The sequence below is a fragment of the Chrysochloris asiatica genome, unplaced genomic scaffold (genome assembly GCF_000296735.1).
Source record: "Chrysochloris asiatica unplaced genomic scaffold, ChrAsi1.0 scaffold00070, whole genome shotgun sequence".
Taxonomy (NCBI): Eukaryota; Metazoa; Chordata; class Mammalia; order Afrosoricida; family Chrysochloridae; genus Chrysochloris; species Chrysochloris asiatica.
In genome coordinates this window covers 14,381,716-14,404,526 of record NW_006408588.1, presented here as the reverse complement: position 1 = coordinate 14,404,526, position 22,811 = coordinate 14,381,716, and the positions used below count along the sequence as shown (strand labels likewise).

Sequence of the window (22,811 nt, the reverse complement as noted above, 5' to 3'; positions counted from 1 at the left end):
TTCTCCAGCATATATGGGTCATTCTCCAGAATAGACCATATTTATACACCTAATAACAGAGCTCCAAAATACATACAACTCTCACAATATTAGGCTACAAAGCAAACTTTGATTAAAAAAAAAAAAAAAACACTGGAAAACCCTATACAGGGTCGCTATGGGTTGGAATTGACTCGACGGTACTTAACAACAACAACAACATAATTACAGTGCTATAAAACTAGAATCAACAATAGAAAGAACAAGGAAAATTATGAAATACATGGAAACCTAATAAATAACATCTTATTTAGAAATGATTGAGTAGTAGAAGAAAATTTTTAATTGCTAGAATCAAGCAAGAATGAAAACACAACATACCAAAATCTTTAGAACACCACAAAATCAGTGCTCAGAGGAAAATGTATTAGCAATATATGCACACATCAAAAAAGGGTTGATGACAATAACTTATCCCTAAAACTCGAACAAATAGAAAAGAAGTAGTAAGAGTCTACAGTCAGCAGAAAAAGGGGAAATAAGAAAGATCACAGCAGAAATAAATTAGAGATCATAAAAAGAATTGAAGGAATCAACAAGACCAAAAAAGTTGGTTATTTGAAAGGATCAATAAAACTGACAAACCACTGTCCAAATTGACAAAAGGAAAAAAAAAAAAAGACTCAATTACCCCAAATAAGAAACGACATGGGTGACACTACATCAGAGACAACCGAGACAACGAGGATCATAACAGAACATTCTGAAAAACTGCACTCCAACAAACTTGAAAACATAGACGAGATAGACAAATTTCTAGAAATGCACTACCTACCTACTCTGACACAAACTGAAATAGGAAATTTGAACAAACCCATAAAAAGAAGAAATTGAAGAAGCCATTTAAAAAAACTCTACCACCGCACCAAAACAGTTCTAGCCCAGATGGCTTCACTGGAGAATTTTACCAAATGTACAGAGATGACACCAACTTGACTCAAACTATTCCAGAACACAGAGAAGGGAGGAATATTTTCCAATTCATTCTATGAAGCCAGCATAACCCTAATACCAAAGCCAGACAAAAACAACACTAAAAAAGAAAATTACAGACTAATATCCTGGTGTGGTGCTGTAGGATAAGCACTCAACCACAAGGTTGGTTTGAATCTCAAGGCTGGTGGTTCAAACCCACCAGTCGCTTCTTGGAAACACTAACTGTTGTTGTTGTTAAATGCTGTCAAGTTGTTTCCAATTCATAAGACCCTGTATAGGGTTTCCAAGGAGCGGCTGGTGAGTTTGAACCACTGACCTTGTGGTTTAAACCAAGCTTGTAGTCCAGAGCCTTAGCCCACACAGCACCACAACCCTATATGCAGAGTCACTATGAGTCAGAACTGACTCGACAGCACTTTAACAACATCATCCCTTATTAGGGAGTATGGTGGTTCAATACAATAAGCACTGGACTGCAAACCACAAGGTCTACAGTTTGAGCCCATCAGGTACTCCTCAGGAGAAAGATGATGTTTTTTGCTCCCATGAAGATTTAAAGCCTCACAAACCCTATACAGGGTCACTATGAATTAGAACCGACTTGAAAGCATTTAATAACCACATTCCTTATTAACATAATCACAAATATTCTTTTTTTTTTAAGTTTTTATGGTGAATTGAGTGATAGTTTACATGGGAGAACACTGGTTTTACATTCATAGCTTCATTGTAATGATTACAATCTCCTCCGTGAATATACAATCACTTAAACAACCAAAGAGCACATACTGCAACCCTGCCTCCTGGCCAACAGCACCCAGTCCCTCTCTTTCCATGAGTCTAGAGTCCTCAGCTGCTCTATTTCTCCATGCCCCCATCTCTGGTGTCGCTGCTTCTCTGGATAAGGTCCCACATTCTGCTCATGTTCTTCTTCCTTGGTGGTCCTAAGGCCCTCTGTTCCTGGACTGTAAGATTAACTACTCCTCCTTTTTTGTTACAAAACTTCTACCTTTACAGTGGTGACTGTCACAATTAGCCATGATAACAATTACTATTGAATCGTAAGAATCTTATCCCCATCTCTTTTTACCAGACCCATCTTGACAAGATGAAAACTATTCAGTAGCGACTATTTCTTCCCCCACACACTCTTAAACTAAACTCCCTCTTAAAAACTTGTAAGCAAGTCACTTCACAGGCACAAATATTCTTAATGAAATTCTAGCAAACAGAATTCAAGAGCACATCAAAAAAATTACATATGATCAAGTAGGATGCAAAGATGGTTTAAAATTGGAAAAATCAATCAACATAATTCACCACATAAATAAAACAAAGGAAAAGAACTACATGATCATCTTAATCAATACAGAAAAGGCATTTGATAAAATCCAACACCTTTTCCTGACAAAAACTCTCAACAAAATGGGGTTAGAATGGAAATTCCTAAACATAATTAAGGACATATATGCAAACCAATAGCCAACATTACTCTCAAAAGAGAAAGACTGGACGTATTCCCCCGAGAATGGGAACCAGATAAACATGACTCTTATCAACACTCAACTTTAGTGTTCTACTGGATGTCCTAGCAAAAACAATAAAGCAAGAAAGGGAAATAAAAGGAATTCAAATTGGTAAGGAAGAAGTAAAATTATCCTTATTCATAGAGGATATGCTCCTACACATAGAAAATCCCAGAGATTCCACAAGAGAGCGACTGGAACTGTTAGAGGGGTTCAGCAAAGGGGCAGGGAGCAAGATCAACAAACAAAAGTCAGCTGGATCCCTCTATACTAACTAAGAGAACTAAAAAATAAATCAAGAAACCAAGATCATAAATCAAGTCACCAAAAGGATAAAATACCACAAAAACCAAACCCACTACACCATTGAGTTGATTCTGACTCATAGTGACCCTGAATAGAGTTTCCAAGGTGATAAATCTTTACAAGAACAGAAAACCTCATCTTTCTCCTATTAAGTGTCTGATGGGTTTGAACTGCCAACCATGAAGTTAGCAGTCCAGTGCTTATACAATTGTGCCAATAGGGCTCCTTATATACTTAGGAATAAATCTATCTAGGGATGTAAAAGACATCTAAAGAAAAAAACGTAACACTACTACAAGAAAACAGAAGAGATCTACATAAATGGATATTACATAAAGAGATCTACATAAAAACATACTTTGTGAATGGGTAAGAAGACTTAATGATGTGAAAACGTCAATACTATCCAAAGCAATCTGTAGATATCAGGCAATCCTAATTCAAATTCCAACAGCATACCTTAACAAAATGTAAAAACTGGTATCCAGCTTCACATGGAAAGGAAAGATGTCCCAGACAGCTAAACTACTATTGAAGAAGACCAAAGTAGGAGATCTCACACTTCTTGATCTCAGAATCTTCTACACAGCCACAGTAGTCCACACAGCCTGATACAACAATACACACATAGACCAGAGGAGCAGAACTGAGAATCCAGAAATAAATCCATCCATCTATGAGCAATGGATCTCCACAAAGAACTGAAGTCCATAAAGTGGGGAAGAGACTGTCTAAGAAAATGTGCTCACAAAACTGGATATTCATCTTTGGAAAAATGAAACAAGATCATACATCACTCCAGACACAAAGTTAATTCAAAATGGATCAAAGACCTCAATGTTAAATCTAAAACTATAAAGCTCATGGAAGAAAACATAGGGACAAACATAAGGACAAAACATAGGTCCTTAAGTTACAGCATAAATGGACTATCAAACATAATAAAAAATGCACACACAGCAAAAGATTATAAAGAGATATCTGGGACCTCCCAAAAATTAAGTATAAGGGGCTTCCAAAAGTTCATGGGAAAATGAAATGAAATGAAAATCTTTTTGAAGCTCTTTTGTACTTAAGCTCATCAAAAGACTTTACCCGAAAGAGCATGTAAACCAACAGACTGGAAAAGGAAGAAAAAAAAAAATGGCAATGATATATCTGACAAGGGTCTAATCTCTAAACTTTATATAAAACGTCAACACCTTCATAACAAAAAGACAAACAATCCAAACAGGCAAAGGACATGAACAGATACTTCACCAAAGATTTTCAAGTTACTAACAAACACAGGAAAAGAGGCTCATGATCATTAGCCATTCAAACAAAGAAAAACACTACCATCAAGTGGATTCTAACTCATAGAGACCCTAGAGTAGACCATATATAGACCATATAGGGTCCAAAGAGTAGAACTGCTTCTGTTTTGGGGTTTCCGAGACTGTAAATCTTTACAGGAGCAGACACCCTCATCTTTCTCCTGTGGAGCTGTTGATGGGTTATCATCCCTAAACTTACCCTACAGTGCCACCAGGGCGCCTTAATCTAGACAGCGTTGTTGATAAGTGCCATCAAGTCAGGTCCAGCTCACAGTGACCCTGTCTAAGGCTTCCAAGGAGCAGCTGCTGAGTTTGAAGTGGTTAGCAGTCCAGTGCTTATCCTACAGGGATAAGCTATCCACATCAGAATACCTGGATGGTTGTTGTTAAGTGACGTCCAGGAGGCACATGTTAATTCAGGTGAAGAGAAATATACAATACGGGTGAAGTGTGGGATAAAGCACTGGACTGCAAGGTCAGTTTGAACCACAGGTCAGCAGTTCAAACTTACTAGCTGCTCCTTGGAAACCTTATACCAGATCATTATGAGTCAGAATCGACTCAGTGGCACTTAACAACAACAACAAAGCACAACATGACCAAGACAAAAGGAAGACACAGAGAGGTATACAAGAATAATGGGCAATTATGGTAAATTCTATAATATATACAATCCTGCAACATCAGTAAAAACAATCTATGAATGAATACGAAAGTAGATAGTACCTGGCTACACTACCAACTATTCTGGCCAGGAATATGATAGGCGTTCATTGTAGTGAATGAAAAAAGTGGCCATACAGGTCAGACAGAGACAGGAGGAACCCCTGAGATTACTGCTTTGAGACAACCTTCTGACTTGGAACTGAAGTCACTCTCCAAGAGTGCTTTTCAGCCAACAGACAGATGGATAAAACAACAACACTGGAGAAGAAAGTACTCCTTAGAACAGCCAACTATAAGAAGCCAGAAGGGAAACACCTGCTCAAAAGCAAAGGGAGGCGCAGGGGAATGAGACAATGGACATGGGAACCCCGGGTGGAGATGAGGAGAGTGCTCACACATTGCAGGGATGCTAATCAAAGTCATGGAACAATCTGTCAATGAACTATCAAATGGAAAATGAACTGCCTATATTTCACTAAAGCATAATAAAATATTTTTAAAAATATATCACTGAAGTTTTTGAGTAATGCAATAAAGTTCTGATAAAATTTCAGCTTTACTCTAGTATTTCAGGAGTTCATTCTATGATGGTAAAAATCTGCCAAAAATCAACTTTAGCACTTTGTCCAAATGTGTATCGGGTATGCTACCAGGCTGACCTAACTTCCTTCTTGACCTATATCTTGTTTCTTAGCCCTCTCGGCTTGTAACCTTCTCTTTAGTAATAGAAGTCTGTACCCAAAAGCTTCTGCAATCCAAGAATTAGAACTAGAAACTAAAGAATAAATTGATCAGGCCAGTACCCATTCATTTCTCTTAAAAAGAAATTATTTATAAGACCAATCAAAAGAACATATAAAAAGAAACCAACAGCATTGTTGTTAATTGCTGTCAAGTTGCTTCTGACTCATGGTAACCCAATGTGAGCAGACAGAACTGCTTCATACTGTTTTCAAAGGCTGGGATCTTTCAGAAGCTGATCACCATGCCTGCATTCTGAAGCACCTCTGGGTGGGTTCAAACAGCCAACCTTTTCAATAGTATCTGAGCACTTAACCATTTGCATCACCTTGGGACTCTTAAACAAAGAATGTTGTCATTCCTAATAAGATGTCACACTTCCCAGATGCCCCTTCCTTCTGAATATAATGAAGATACGAGGAAAGGCAACAGTTCAGTCTGTTTAGGAGGTTGGAGGCTGGGTTTTGGCTTGAATTTGTATAAAATAGGTCCCCAACTGAAAGAAAGGCCACACTTACCGCAAGCTCTTCTGTTCTATCTAGGAACCTGAGGAGAAGCATAGGGAACAGGGCATTTTTATCTATTTATGTGTGACAGTATAACCTCACAAAATTGGGTGAGTGCTCTAGGAGAAATACAATTCAAAATCATTTCCTGTATAATTAAGGTTAAGTCCTTCTCTTCTCATACTTTCTACCACCAGCAACCCAGCATGGTAGAGCAGCTGATCATTTCTGACTGAGTGAAAATCAAGGACAAGAAGGCAATGCAGGGTCTAATAATGTTATAACGCAGGCCTGACACCGGGCCTCCACCAAACTTACTCTAGCCCACAGGAGTCTCTGAAAAACTAAAGCAGTCATCTCTGTCAATGCAGACTTTCTGGACTGTACTCTGTTGTGCAGTCTACACTGTGTCTCATCACCCTGGAACACAAGGACTCACTCCTGTGTTCTGGCTCCTCCTTACTCGGAGTGCCCCAGCACTATGAACAGCACTGCCTGGCGAGACATGATGCTGAATAAAGGCTCAGTAACTGGAAAAGGAGGGAGGGAGGCACATAAGAAAACACCCTGTCTCAATGCCCATGCCTTCTCTTGCAGATCCTGGATAACCATCTGACCAGCTGCTGAGTCTCTGGCACAGCTCCTCACTGTGCTGCAGACACTGAATGAAGTCTTACCTTGGGACACTCCAGCTTAAAGAGAGACGCTACCCTCCCCCTGACATTGAAGAAAGGACATCACATACAGACACTTTGGTGTTCACTCTTGAAGAGGCTGACTCACCCAAGGCAGTCAAACAGTAAGAATGTCACACTCTAAAGAGCTCTAACAGTCTAGCAATCCAGGGTCAGGAAATAAGCAAACAGTCCCCACTGACTGGAATGATAGGAGAGCCTTTCCCCGACCTGACTCCCAGCAGCAACTATGTCTGCCTCTGACCTCTCTGTCCGGAATCCTACGTAGTTTTGTGGGCCCAACTCAATATTTTCTCCCTCTGCTTTCCCGTTTCCTTTCCACTGACATCATGTGACCAGTTAATAAAGGTAATAAATGTTGCTTATTAATACTACACACTAGGCTTTTTGCTAAGTGCTTTGCATGCATGAACTCATTTGATCTTTCTCACAATCCCTGTGGGGTAGGTGTCAGTGTCTCTTTTCTACAGATGTGAAAATTGACTAAGTTACTCAAGGTCACTCTATGGGCTAAGTGGTGGGACCAGAACTCAACTCAGGTGTGTTTGCTTCCAGAGCCTCCTTCTTAGTCACTGTGCTGTGAGGCCACCTTAGAACAAGCTGCTGCGTACTGTTTAGTCATGCCACCACATTTCAAAGTCTGTCTTTGAAGCTTTGCCAGAAAAACGTCAGTATCTTCTATTTCCTTGTATTCCCACTGCGTGCTTTGAACCAAAAAAGCTCTATAAACCATAAGGTCAGTTCTCACCTGAAGAGGTCTAAAAGCAGCTTTTGATCCCCTATTTCCTTAAGGAAGTGAATGAGATGTCTCAAGGCAACCTGTCGCACCTCCAACTCTCGGAAGAGGATCTCTGGCAGGCAGGAAGGAGAAGTTAGGCGGAGAACATGCAGAGTCTATTACTTGAGTGTGAAACTGGTTTTCCTCCACACACAGGCCAAACATTATCTCAATGTCTAGAAGAAGCTAACAAACAATGGTTTTCTATGGCTCAACCAACCATCAACACACCATGGCCCCAGGTAACAGCCTCTGAGATGATACCGCTCCAAACAGTAGGCACTGGTTACAGACTCTGACTTCCCAAACCCATACAGCCACTTGTCTACCAATAAACAAAGGGGGCTGCATAGTTAGCCAAACTACATAGTTAGCCAGAGATGGGATGTGTGCTCTGAAGTTTCAGGCCACCCAGCTGACTCTGAGGCAGATCTAACACAATGAATTTGGATCTCAAAGCTATACTGCCATCTCCCTTCACATGTGGCAGAGACCTGGCTGACTGAAGAGTTCCCTCAAGCCATGCTCACCTTTGCTCAGTGTCCTCTTCAGGAAGATCAGAACCTACAGAAAAAGACAATCAAGAATGAATTATCCTCCTTTCAACACAAAGCTCAGCCTTGCACATCTGATGTCAAAAAAATGAAGCCAGCAACTGATCAGGAACTGGATAACAGACTTTTCTGTGCTGTGATGGAAATCTGGCATTGAGCTGGTTCTAGGAAATTTACAATCCCATGCTGACACTGAGGCAGCATATGTGGCCACCTTATTCTGAGAGATACACACAACTCTCCTCCCTCAGATTATTTTTAAAAGCTAGAGTAGCCAACTAGTGCTTCTTGGTTATAGTTCAAAGCTCCATACACAATGCATGTCCTGCTAGTTGAACCCTGTTACAGTCACAGCTGAGAATGCATCTCAGGAAGAAAAATCCAGGATCTTTACTTAATAATTGATTCAAAATCATAGAGTCTATTTTGATTGGCTTTTCTGAAACTAATGAAAACAGTCACAACTAAACAAACGACTTACTGCAGTAATGACATTTCCATCATGCATGTTTACTGCTTCTTCAAGGAGCTGCAACTTGTCTTGTAAGGAGCGGAATCTTTCTAGTGAACAGACCTGGCCGAGTAAGAAAACTTAGTAGGTAAGTAATAAGACCGTTTCCTGTATTTACCACTGGACACTGAAGAACGGACAACACTGAGAGGGAATGTCCCTGAGGACATTATGCTCTGGGTTTTATTACTCTATGGGATAACAGCTTTCCACTCCACCCTCTCTAATTCAGCGTTATTCCTTAGAAAATGGGAACATCTTGATGCAGTCTTGTCAAAGTCAACAAGTAGGAAGATCACTTGATCTTTTTCAAAATTCAGGTTTGTAGTTGTTGGTAGGTGCTGTCAAGTCAGTTCTGACTCATAGTACCCTTTGTACAACAGAACGAAACCCCTCCCGGTCCTGCTCCAGCCTCATAATTGTTGGTATGTTTGAATCTGTTGTTGTAGCCACTGTGTCAATTCATCCTGATGAGGTTTAATGAATTAGAATTTAGATACAATAAAGCCTCCTCTTTTTAAGTGTGCAGTTCAGTAAACTTTTGACAGACACCCCCACAATCAGGATTAAGAATATTTTCATCACAACAAAAATCCCCTAGTGCACTCTGAAGTCAATGCCTTCCTCCCACCTCCATCACCACCCACCACCCCTGGGGACCACTGTTTTGCCTTTTCTAGAATTTTCTAGAATTTCATAAAAATGGAATCACACAATATGTGTGCCTTCTTTCACTCAGCATGTTTCTGAGGTGAAATCTCTGTATTGTATAAGTATCAGCAGTTTGTGCCTTTTATTGCTGTGTAGTTTTCCACTGTAGGGGTATGTCAAAACTGATTTATCTATTTACCTGCTGATAGACATTGGACTGTTTCCACTTTGGGAGCTACTAAGAGTAAAAGCTGCTATGAACATTTGTGTATAAGTCCTTGTATGAACATAGTCTTTATTTTTCTTGATAAATAATGCAATGCCTATCAGTGAAATTTTGAGGGCTGTGTGTTTAACTTGGTAAGAAACTGTCAGCTATTTTCCAAAAGTAGTTTTACTTTTTTGCATGCCCACCAGCTATGCATGAGAGTTCCAGTTCTTCCACATCCTCTCTACACTTGGTATACACTAAGTCTTGAAATTTTTCTAGTGGAGTGGCTACACAGTAGCATTTATCTCATGGTTCTAATTCACATTTTTAAAATAAATAATGATGTTGAAAGGAGTCCTGGTGTGGTACTAAAGGATAAGCACTGGACTGCAAGGTCAGTTTAAACCACAAGGTGGCGCTTCAAACCCACCAGCCATTCCTTGGAAACCCTATCCAAGGTCACTCACTGTATGTGGGAATGACTTGACAGCATTTAGCAATGACAAAAAGAATGAACATCTTTTCACGTGTTACTGGTCATCCATATATTGTCTTTTATGATGCACCTGCTCAAATCTTTTGCACATTTTTATTGCACTATTATTTTGTAAGGAGTTCTTCATATATTTGGGATTGTCATTGTGACTGAGTAAAACTACTCGGATAGGGTTTCTTGGTTGTCATCTGTATGGTAACAGATCACAAGGTCTTTCTCCCACAAAGCTGCTGTGTAGCTCTGAACTGCTAGCCTTTCAGTTAGTTAAACCAAGTGCCTGACTCTTGTACCTCCAGGGCTCCTTTATATATTCTAGATGAAAGTTCTTTACACTATATGAGGGGGCTTCAAAAATTCATAAAAAGAAAAAGGAATTAAAAGATGAAATTTTTCCATGAACTTCTGAAGTTCCCTAGTATGTGTTTTAGTATGGACTTCTAGTGTGCTGCTATAGGATAAGCACAGGACTTCAAACCATGAGGTCAGCAGTTCAAATCCACCAACTGACACTTGGAAACCCTATACAGGATTGCCATGAATCAGAGCCGACTCAACAGCACTTAACAACAACAAAATATGTGTTTTACAAAATTTTTCCCCCAGTGGTAGTTGTTATTACATGTTTTTAATAGAACTTTTGAAGAACAATATATTTTTTTAAATTTATGGTTCACGTTTTTTGTGCCCTATATTTTCTTCTGAAAGTTTTAAGAGTTTACTTACATTTAGATCTATAATTCATTTTAATCCATTAATTTCTATGATGTGAATTCTCTCCAAAGTGAGCTAGATTAATGCAACCCCAATAAAAATCCTAGCAGCATTTTTGTAAACACTGACAAGCTGATACTAAAAACTACATGTAAATATAAAGAATGTAGAATAGACAAAACAACTTTGGAAGGGAACAAAGTTGAAGAACTTATATTGCCTGATTTCAAGATTTACTAGGAGGCCACATAGTCAAGACGGTATGGTATTGGCATAAAAATAGACAAACAAGTCGATAAAATAAAAACAAAGAGTCCAGAAATCGATCCACACTTCAATGGCCAACTGATCTTTGACAAAGACACCAAGAAAAACCCATGGAAAACAGTTCTTTTAAAAAATAATTTTGGAACAATTGGACATCTATATGGGGAAAATTAGCATCAATTCTTACCTCTCACCATGTACAAAAATGAATTTGCAAAGGATGACAGATCGAAACACAGGCAAGCTCATGCACTTAGATGCACATTCCCCTCTCACTGATCACTCTTTTCCCACCGCCCCACTAAAGCAACACTAACCCCTGGCAACTTTGGACCTTTGTAGGTTCATTTGCTCCTGAAAACCACTTCCTTTAACTAGTGAAGAGACAGGTCAAGAAATCCTCCCTGTGGGAACAAGTTGCCCCATTTCCCAAATCCCATAAGCAGTGTCCTCCTTACCTTCCCTTTCCGGAGGCGCCGCACGGTGTCATGGAGGCTCCAGTCATTGCTGTAATCCTGGAATATTGGCAACATGTGAATCCCAGGAAGGTCAGGGGTCAGAGCATCACTGTACCAGCTGCTCACCTCACACTCAAAACCAAGCTCAAACCCAAACCCGGAGGGGGAAATATTTTGTAGGAGAAGGCAGTGAATGAAATTTAAAAAAAGAAGAACGAGGATGGTCTTGCTGCGAGTTTCTGAAGGAAAGAGAACTGGAGCATTACAGGATGGAGAAGATGGATCCAAGAAGGAATGAAGCACTTTGTCAAAAAAGCCAGAAACCCTAACCCTTACATATAATTAGAGTCACGCTTTGGGACTCCAATTAGACATGTTTTTTTGCCTAGACCTTAGAACATGCTTTCTTCCTTATTAATCTATTTTTTAATGTGCTTCATGGGAATATGAGCTTCAGCAAGATTCTATATCACAGTGATAATCAGAATTTCAAAGTACAATCTTGGAAAGGAGCATAATGGGTAGGTAAAATGCGCTACGACTCAAGAGATTTTGAGTCCAAGTTCCTCAATTTGTTAGCTGTAAGACCCCCAGGCAAGTGCTAATGTTTAGAAATGCAGTTTTCTTATCAACAAAAGATGTTAAAATAATACCTACTCTACCTATCTCAAAGACATGGGAAGATTCAGCAAGATCATATACATCACAGCCCTTTATAATTATAAACTGTCCCACAAGTGTACGATATAACTCACCCTGTGCTCCCCCTTGGGCCTCCCCAGCTCTGGAGCATAGCTTTTGGCAGACGTGTCTGACAGAGCTAAAACAAAAACAACAAAACAACAGCAAAAACAAAAACAGAAGATAACAAAAACAGGCTTCAGAAAGGTGCCATGGAGTCCTGCTTCTTAATCATTTTTTGCAGTGTGTCTACTGCTTCCTTCTCAAACACAAATTTTAAAAAATTTCTGGGTTCCCAAGGCATCTTCTTGTCTCAAAGTAGGTCTTAATTCCTCCCCAAAGACAGAATCCCTAGGAGCCAGCCTCCCCCTGAACAGCCAGAATAATTTCTATCTTCTTAACACAGCATTTCTCAAATAACAATGGCAGACTGAGAAGGAAGTTTATCCTGTCAGCTAATTACCACCTATCCCAAAGACTCCCCAGACTGTAACCCAGAGCAGTAATATCTCCCACAGCAATCAAGAGAAGAGGGTCCAACACCTACCATCAGAAAGGGACTGGATACTTCCAAGTCTAGTTCTCCCTATAGGTAAAGAACACACAAGGAAAGAGATCACAGCTCAAGTCAGAGCGATCCAGACATGGTGAAGGACATGTGTATAGAACGCTAAGCAATATGGGAAATTAGGGCTTAAAAAAGCTTCTATTCAACTTCACAAACTTGAAATGCCTTTTTAAAAATAGCAGGGAAGTATTTGGTCTAAGCAAATCTCTTCAGGATCGGCCACAGGGTTAACGTCGACTTTGTTCATCATGTTCAAGAAACCCAGCCTAACCCCTATGAATTTCTTTCACTTTTCCCACCTCCTGACCCCCATCTTTCAGCTGCATTAATAATTCTTTTTCTTTTCATAGTCTTTTTCTTACAGATTACATGAGAATTATAGCCTGAGTATCTTTCCGAATGAAAGAATAGGAGGGTTCCCCTGTCCTTTAACTTTTTACCTCTTTACCTTTAAAAAAGCTGCTTAGGGAGTAGGTAGAAGTAGGTTTGGGCAGCTGTCCATAGGAAAAGCTGTTCCGGTTTTTCTGTTCACGTCCCTCGTGGGATGACCCACTATTACCAGCAGTCTCTTTGATGGTCCAAGAGATACCTGCGAGGTAATAAGGACAAAATCAACAATTCTCATCCAGAACAAATCCTTGGCATTCAACATTCCAATAAACTCTAATAGCTTTTCACCAAAGCACATAGTCCTATGGTCAACATGGTCTCCAATAATTGCAGCAGGTAGAGAATACAAAATCAAATAGGTTAGTCAATGAAAAATAGTTAAAGGGTGTGAATAAATGGGTCACAGAAAAGGAAACTATCTTAGACATAAAAAGATACTCTAATATATGCTAACAAAACATTTGTCATTTAAAAAAAAATGCTCAATTTAGTGGTGTCAAACTCATTCTTAATAAATACTTATAAATTAAAGACATACTGAGCTTCTACTAGTCTCCTATAAGATGGGCAAAGATCCAAAAGTTTGATAAAGCCCTGTGTTGGCAAGGCTAGGAGGAGATAGGGAGCCTCTATATTGCTGGTTGTTGTAGATGCATGCTGTCGAGTCTGTTCTGACTCATGGTGACCCTGCATAGGGTTCCCAAGGCTGTAAATCTTTATGGGAGCAGAAAGCCTCATCTTTATTCTACAGAGCATCTGGTGGATTCAAACTGCTCACCTTGTGGCTAGCAATCCGATTCATAACCATGACATCATCAGAGTAATCTAAATTGGTACAATTTCTATGAGGACAATATCTATTCAACACAGAAGCAAATGCCATCTGCACTCTAGGAATTTATCCTTCATATACCCAGACATCAGCAAAATTCAAGGCTACTGATAGGTATTTTAACAATAAAAATTTTTAAACAATCTGAAGTCCGTCAATAGTGGACTGGTTACAAGACAACTAGGGTCTCCACATGTAAAAAAATAAAGCTACATTTCTATCTCACACCAAAGATAAAAATTAACTCAAAGTAAATCAAGAACCTAAATGTAAGAACTAGAACCATAAAACTCTCATAAGGCAACATAGGGTTATGCATCAGGACCTACTATTTAACCATGTGACACCAAAAGCATGATCAATATGACAAAATAAATAAAGTGGACTTCAAGATCATTAAAAACTTTTGTTCATTCATGGACTTTAATAACACTATGATGAGACAAACTACAGAACAGGAGCAGAGCTTAGGAAACATGTATCTGATAAGGGTTTAGTATGCAGAATATATAAAGAATTTCTACAACATAACAACAAAAATATATACAACCCAGTAAAAAAATGGACAAAGGACTGAATAGATATTTCACAGAAAAATGGCAGTCAACACATGAAAGGAGAGCCCTTGTAGCATAGTGCATTACAAGCTGGGCTGTTAACTGCACGGTCAGCAGTGTGAATCTGCCAGTTAATCCGAGGAAGAAAGATGAGGCTTTCTGCTGCCATAGAGACTTACAGCCGAGGAAACCCTATAGAGGATTGCTATGAGTTGGAACCAAATTCACGGCACACAACCATCACCAAACACATGCAAAAGTGCTACACATGATTATCCATTACCAAGCCAATTGCTGCTGAGTCAGTTTTCACTCATGGCAAGCCCATGTGTATCAGAGTAGAACTATGCTCTGTAGGGTTTTCAATGGCTGACTTGGGAAGCATATAACCAGGCCTTTCTTCCAAGATACATCTGAGTGGACTTGAACTTCCACCCTTTCAATTAGCAGTCAAGCCTGCAAATCAAAACCACAATGATATACTTCAGCCAGACACCGAAAAGCAAATGCTGGTGAGGATGTGGAGAAATTGGAACCCTGACCTGTTGTAGGTGGGAATGCATTGGTATAGTCACTGTGGAAAATTTTGTCAGTTCCTCAAAAGTTAAACATAGGTGGGACATTCCCACTTGAAAGGACATGCAGACTATCCTGAAGTGGCTACAGAAACAGAAAGAAGATACTTCTTGAAAGAAAGACCAATAGGGAAAAACAAAAACAAAAACAACAGACTGTTTGGCTATTACAAGAATAAGCAAGCTGTTTGCCTGGAAGCCATCTAAGCAAGCCATCAAGTCCCTTCAGGACAAACCCCCTTCCAAGACTGAAACTCAAAAGGAACACATGAGCAGACATGTAACCTCGCTGGTGACCACACCGGTCTACTTGTGAGTGGAAGTAGGGAAACGACAGTAATGAAGACACGGGCTGAGTTCAACCATGTTCCATAGACTCCTGTCAACCTTGAGATGAGAAAGAGAAGAGGAAGGCCTGGTTGGTCTGAAGTTTGGAGAGACTTGAGAACTCCTGAACCCATGGACACTGACCTAGCCACAGTGGAGTGAAGCGTCTAGCTGATAAGAAGTGGAGAGATGCACGTAAGAACACCCAAGCATGCAGATAGTACCCATTTGGCCTAGTTTGGATGGCTTGATAATCAGAACTCGACTAGAGAAAGATAAAGAAGTTTGATGCAGGAAGCAAATATAAATTGCTACAATTTGATGAACTCGACCTATACTTACAGATGTTGTTGCTGTTATTGTTAGGTGCCATTGAGTCAGTACCAACTCATAACGACCCTATGCACAACAGAAGGAAACACTGCCCTGTCCTGGGCCAACCTCACAATCGTTGCTATGCTTGAGCCCAATGATGCTGCCACTTTGCCAATCCATCTCGCTGTGGGTCTTCCTCTTTTTCTCTGGCCCTCCACCTTACCAAACATGATATCCCTTTCCAGTGACTGATTCCTCCTGATAATACGTTCAAAGTATGAGAGATGAAGTCTGGCCTCCAAAGAGCACTCTGGCTGCACTTTTTCCAACACAGATCTATTGATTCTTTTGGCAGCCCATGGCACTTTCAATATTCTCCTCCAACACCATAACTCAAAGGCATCAATTCTACAGTCTTCCTTATTTACTGTCCAACTTTCACATGCATATGAGGTTACAGTAAATACCACGGCTTGAGTCAGCCACACCTTAGTCCTCAAATATGCCAACTGAGAGAGGAGTCTTCACATCAAGGATCAAGCCTATCCCCTCAGTACCCACAGTCGATAGGGACAGGAGACTTAGGCATTGACTACCTAAAATGGGGAAGGCTGCAGGGGTGGGGGTTATTATTAAGATATGAAGTGGCTGGCTTACAAGTTTTCAAGAGGGAGTTTAGTTTCAGAGTAAGCAGGGGAAGGTAGAATCCCCACTGAATAGTTTTCCTCTTATCTAGCTGGGTCTGGTGAAAGGAAACTGGGATAGGATTCTTTTGATTCAATAGTGAGTAATTGTCATCATGACTAATTACGATCGTCACAACTGTAAAAGTAGAAATTATATAACCAAAAGGGGGGAGTAGCTACTCTTATATTTCATGAACAGATGACCCTAAGACCAGCAAGAGGGAAGAGCAGGAGCAGAATGTGAGAACCTAACCACAGAAGCAACGACACCAGAAGTGGAGTCAGAGATGATGACATGGAGAGACAGAGCAGCTGAGAACTCCAGACTCATGGAAAGAGAAAGGTTGTGTGCTGGCGGCCAGGAGGTTGGTTTGCAAAATGTGCTCTTTGGTTGTTTAAATGATTATATATTCCTGCATGTTTTGTGTACATCAAAAAAAAAAAAAAGGGGGGGGGGGAATAGAAGCAAATACTATTAACTTATGATGCATTGAGGGGATTCTAATCATTGCACTGAAACAAACTACAATTGGTTGAGTGCAAAACCGATGTTCTCCCACAAACTACCACTCAATTCACAATAAAAGCATTAAAAACAAAAAAAAAGTTAAACAAACAAAGAACTATCACGTTGTTGCTGTTAGCTGTCATCGAGTTGATTCCAACTCATGGTGACCTTGTGTGTATAGAGTGGAGCTGTACTTCACAAGGTTTTCAGGGCTGCTACCTTTCAGAAGGAGGCTGCCAGGGGAGGCTACTGCTCATCTGAAAATAATCTAACTAATCTCATTCCCTTCCCTGACATGTACTGAGGAGACACACACTTGGAGCCTTCACAACAGTGACAAGAACCAGGAACACCACCTCTTGCGGCCTCCTCTACTTACTTCCCACAGGCTCCCCGCTCCAGGTGACTCTATCCAGATCATCGTCATCCTCGTCATCATCCACGAAGTCTCGAAGGCTGTTCACTGCTCGCTTGGACTCCTTCAGCTGCAGAGGAACACATAGCAGGGCAGCCCGGCCATCACACCGCCCTAGCTCTTGCTTTTACAACCAACAAGCCTGAGGAATTGGGACTTAAAATTGGCCAGCATTTTCACCCTCTGAAACCAAGAGCCTAACCTGATAGAGATTTGTCAACAAAGCCAATTGCTTTTCCACCAACACTGCAATCCCATGACTAGAGTTAGGAGGCATCAGAGCCATTTGTGAGTTCTAACCCTGTCGCTGGCAATGACTTGCTGTGGGAACCTGAGTGAGTTCACACGCCTCTCTAAAACAGAATCTGCTTCCCCATTTGTAAAGTAAGACAGAGTGGAGACAGAACTTGCCATCCATTTTGTCTTTAAAACCAATCAATTAAATTACATGAATAAAAGCCTTAGGAACTTTAGAGGAGGGAGGGGGGAAAACAAAACAAAACAAAAAACAAAGAGGAAAGAATCATCTTCTGAAGGTAGAGTAAGAAGGGCAGACTTGGTGTTTACAACCCTTCCGGCTTCTTTCTCAGGGCTTGTTTCCATGAAACCTCTTCTAAAGATCTGATCCCAAACATTTTTGAGCCTAATGGAGACAGGGTCAAAAGCCAGGTTATCTAAGGTACAGGGACAGGGATTTCAGAGTGGTGCTCTGGAGAGGTGACCTTCTGCAAACCTACCTGTGAGAGCTCATCATCTTCATCATCAAAGGTGAAAGCCTTGAACTTGGAGCTGTTCCAATACTCCTCCTCATCGCCCTTTGTCCGACTCATCTGGAGTGGGAGGAAGACAAAGAAATAGAGCACAGCTTCTTGCTTTCCCCCAGAAGAGCTTCAGAGCTAGCTTCCTTCACTACTAACTCTTAGGAATTAGAGATGTATAAAAGGATCTGACAAAGCCGTGAACCTGGGATAGAAAATCAGACCACTGGGTCTCCAAAAGACCAAATTGTATATATAGTTATTCCTACTTTGTTCACAGCACACTTGCGGGAAAGACCCAGACCCTATCCTGCAGGACACTACAATGGAGCTGGACTGTTCAACACAGGCATACATAAAAGCAGGCCAGTATTATCCAAATCCATTACAAACCTTGCTGAACACACAAAGACCAAAGTACTGTTTGAGGTACTCAACTGTTCTAGGCTAGGGGGATACTGCAGGGATAAAATGGACAAAGATCTGCTCTCATGTATGCTTGTTAAGAACCCAAAAGAATGGAAGCAAAGTAATTTTAAAAATCAGAATTAGTATGTCTTGTTGTGTTAAAATTTACCGAAAACACAACACAGTAAAAAAAAAAAAAAAGCCCATCTATATCTTTAAATCTTCAAATCATCATTAATTTACTAACAGCTGTTGTTCAAGATTCGAGAAGTAATGGTATGGCTAAGAAAAGAAAAAACATAAAGAATTAGTCAAAGATCAAAGGCCTTTTCATAAAATTAGGCTTCACCCGGAAATAATGCTTCACCTTAGAATTATAAATTAAGTTATCAATGCCAAGGATTAGAGTGAAAATAATTATTTGAACCAAAAATGTTAGGTATCAAAAATCCCATGGTACCTAAAATAACTCCAAAGGCCACAGTGTCACATTTTAATAGGTCAGTTTGTTTTTCCTTTCATTTTAATAGCAACTTTCTCAAAGGAAGCTTGAAAAACTCATCATGCAAACCCTGTTGAAGTTTCAGATGGCCCTTAACAATCTCTTCCCTGTGTTCCATTTCAACTGCATGTTTTCAACTCAGGGAACTCAGGGAACACAGGGATGGCAAATGCACGGCGAAAGTGTCCTATCTGATCCCTTCCTATGGCAGACATTACTAGTTGATTGCTATGGAACCAAGAACATGGCTTTACAATCCTTTTCTGTATTTCATTCCAGGGAGTCAAAACCAAATCAAAAAGATTCAGCAGATAGTTGATCAAATCATCCCTCTTAGTTGTACAAGAATATGCTTTATAGTCAGGCTGACTTGAGTGGTAAATCTGTTTCTCCAGTTCTGAGAACATAAATGGCTTTCCTTCTAAGCCTTGAAGAAAATTATTTTCTAGATCACAAGGTCACAGTAAAAATCAAATTTTGTTGTTAAGTACCACGAAGTCACTTCTAGAACTAATAGAACACTGTCCAGTCCTGCACCCATGACAACTATTGCTATGTTTGAGCCCATTGCTGCAGTCACTGGGTCAATCCATCTATCTCATTTGGGGTCTTCCTCTTTTTCGCTGACCTTCTACTTTACCAAACAAGACATCCTTCTCCAGGGACTGGTCCCTAATGAAGTAAAATATCACACAGGAAGCCCCTAAGTGCCTAGTAGAAAGTAAATCCTGAACGCTAGTTCCTTTTATACTGACATGTTTGCTTCAGTTTCCTTACCTGGGAAATGAGCATAACTACAGAAATCTACCTTTGAACAGAGTACTGTGAGACTTAAAAGTAAATCCTTTAGTACCAGTTGTCTTGGCTCATGGAGGCCTCATGTGTTTCAGAGTAGACTTCCACTCCATGGGGTTTTCAATGACTACAATCTTTTGGAAGTAGATTGCCAAACCTTTCTTCTGGGGTGCCTCTGGGTGGATTTGAACAGCCAAGTAGCAGAACACTTAATGGTCTGTACCACCCAAGGACTCCTAAAACAGTACCTGTCACAAAATTAATGCTCAGTGTCACCTTTAACTATTAATAAATCATCATAATGCCTTGGAAAAAGCTAGAAAGATTTTTAAACAATCCTAAAGGTAAAATTAAAATAATAATTGAAGACAAAGTTCCCAAGAGTGATCATCACAAACATTCAAAGTGTATATGGCAATTGTACTGTCAAGTCGGTTCTGACTCACAGCGTCAATGTACAGGGTTTTCAAGAAGTGGCTGGTGACCTTGAACCATCGACCTTTCACTTCAGACGGACTTTGCAGTCCAGTGCATTAACCTAAAGCGCCACACCAGGACTCCAAAGTACTTATGGAGCATGTAAATGTCTGTGGTAGATGTGGCAATTTACAAAGCACTGTGTCATTCATTTGATGCTCAAAACACCCTGTAAGGTAGACCTGGTAGATTTCACTTCCATTTCACCAATGAGGAGAAAGAGTGCAGAGGATTAAGTCTCAAAGCTACTTTGCTATTTACTCATATTTCAAACTACAATCCAAGTTTTCTGGTTCCAAAATCATTTCCACTGTGTTGCATAGCCCTTCTAACTACTGATCTCTCTCCCATGGGTTAATAGTTGTTGTTGTTGTTGTGTGCCGTGGAATCAGTTCTGACTCATAGCGACCCTGTACAGGGTTTTGGAGGCTGTAAATCTTTATGGGAGCAGAAAGCCTCATCTTTCTCCTGTGGAACAACTGGTAGTTTTGAATTGCTGACCTTGAGGTTCGCAGGCCGATTCGTAACCACTACGCTACCAGAGCTCCTTAAATATAGTTAGTTGTTGTTATGTGCCGTGGAGTCGGTTCCCACTCATAGCGACCCTATCTATACAGGGCTTCCGAGGCTGCAAATCTTTACAGGAGCAGAAAGCCTCATCTTTCTCCCGCAGAACAGCTGGTAGTTCCGAACTGCTGCAGCCCAATTCGTAACCATAGAATTGTCTAATAAATCCCTTAGTCCACCAGAAGATTTTTGGAAATTTTCACAACATACGATGGCTATGGATACTCAACAAAAATTTCTACTTTTAGTACCAATCACATCGTAGTTTACTTGGCAGGTAAAGAGATACTGACTTACAGTCTTGAGAAGTTATCAAAGGAGCCCTGGTAGTGCTGTGGTTAAAACATGAGTTGCTTACCAAAAGGTGAGTAGTTTGAGCTACCAGGGAGAAGAGATCTAGAGATCAGACACGGAAATTAGCTCCTGTAAAGACTGGTGGTTATGTGCTGCGACCTTGGATAGTTTCCAAGGCTGTAAATCTTTACAGGAGTAGAAAGCCTCATCTGTCTCCCGCCGAACCAGTGCTATAAGATTAGCAGTCCGACTTGTAACCACTAAGATACCAGAGCTCCTTGGAGACCTTCTAGGCAGTGCTTCTCTGTCTTAAAGGGTCTCTATGAATTGAAAGGAGTCTTGGACCACAAGGTCGGTTTGAACTTGTTAAGGTCGAAGGTTCAAACTCACCAGCCACTTCATCGCAAATCCTATACAGGGTTGCTATGAGTTGAAACCGACTCCACGTCACTTAACAACAACAGTGAATTGGAATGGACTCCACTCACACACACCCGAAGTTATAAAGCAACTAGGGACAATTTTAAGAGTGACTGAGGAAGGTGCTTCAACCTGACTGTCCTTGTCACCACCTGTTTACATACAGCCCACAGGTAGGGTGGTAGGAACTACAGAGAACAAACCATGGCAAAGGAAGATCAGCAAAAAAAACCCCCAAAAACAACAACCAAGACGCTCTCAGCCTCAAGAACCCCAGAAATTAGCTACTGAGAAGTTAGATTCTAATTCAATTATCATCTTCTAAGCCAGGCCTACACAAGTAAGGCTCCGTGAACTAAGACCAAGTAATGTAGGTTAACTAGGAATAAACTCCGGACTGTGAATGAAAAATTCCTGGAAGCCACGGATCTGCCGCAGTCGTCAGAGTCTGGCAGAGAAAAATTTCAGAACCAAACATCAGCCGTCCCTGGCAACCCCATCCTGGAGCTGACGTTGGCTCTCACTCCCGGGGTTGCCCCGACCAGGGTATAAGAGAGTCAGGCCTGGGGGTCTAGGGACGCCTCAGAGAAGAGGAGGGGAGGGGAAGGATCGGGATGCGGAGAGGCTGGATGAAGCTAGATATGCGTCCCCAGTGGCTTGGGACACCCTCACCTCTGCCTCACCGAGCCCTCCCTCTGAGGGCAGCGTAAGTCTCTGCCGCTGCTGGACCTGTCTTTCTAGTCAGGATATGCGGCATAGAGAAGCCGCGGAAAGGGGAAGTCGGCTAGACAGTAATATTGAGACTGCAAGGCATGCTGGAAATTGTTGTTTCTTCCGTCTCTGCCTTCAGACGCAGTTGGGATGGGTCATGGAACTTCTTGACTACACCCCCCAGAAACCCCAGCGCGCCGTGCCAAGGTCGTTTCCTTTACTTTCGCCCCGACCTTTCGCAGTTATCTAGCGGGTCACGCAACAAGACTACAACTCCCATGAGGCCTAGCAAGACCGGTTTAGGGGCCAGAGAAACAATGAGACGGGTTCTTTCTTTGTCCCTACAAGTGAGGAACCATCATATGAAGAATTAGACTTTGGGCCTCTTTGGGGACAACCTGAAGGACTTGAAGGAACACTGGAACAGGCGCGAAATCTACGGTTCGGCGAGTTGGAACGGAAATAGCCGGTGGAAGTGGGGAGGAGCCGGAAGTAAGACGGGGAGGGGGTGAGGGGTGGAGGGAAAAGCAAGCCAGGAGGTTCTGCGGCCGCTTCTAGTAGTTTCCAGGCACTGCTAGGCGGCTGGGACCAGGCGGTCCTGAGGCGGTGGCTGTGGCTGTGACTGCTTGGGAGCCGGTGGTGGTGAGATCGGAGAGC

General features: G+C 41.1%; 1 protein-coding gene across 2 annotated transcripts in view; it reads right to left on the bottom strand.

Annotated features, from left to right (window-relative positions):
- Positions 1-22,226, bottom strand: part of VIPAS39 (VPS33B interacting protein, apical-basolateral polarity regulator, spe-39 homolog) — a 40,817-nt gene extending 18,591 nt beyond the window's left edge. Inside the window, exons 1-11 of one of the 2 annotated variants that reach the window (XM_006864766.1) lie at positions 22,116-22,226; positions 17,960-18,052; positions 17,187-17,292; positions 13,066-13,206; positions 12,597-12,635; positions 12,124-12,188; positions 11,369-11,425; positions 8,545-8,637; positions 8,040-8,073; positions 7,480-7,582; positions 6,049-6,076 (exon numbers count right to left, since the gene is read on the bottom strand). In XM_006864766.1, the coding sequence (XP_006864828.1) occupies positions 6,049-6,076; positions 7,480-7,582; positions 8,040-8,073; positions 8,545-8,637; positions 11,369-11,425; positions 12,124-12,188; positions 12,597-12,635; positions 13,066-13,206; positions 17,187-17,292; positions 17,960-18,052 (759 nt within the window). In that variant the 5' untranslated portion in view covers positions 22,116-22,226. Of the gene's footprint in view, positions 1-6,048; positions 6,077-7,479; positions 7,583-8,039; positions 8,074-8,544; positions 8,638-11,368; positions 11,426-12,123; positions 12,189-12,596; positions 12,636-13,065; positions 13,207-17,182; positions 17,293-17,959; positions 18,053-22,115 lie in introns of those variants that run through there. The other variant, XM_006864767.1, reaches the window with a different exon arrangement.
- Positions 22,227-22,811: the final 585 nt, after the last annotated feature.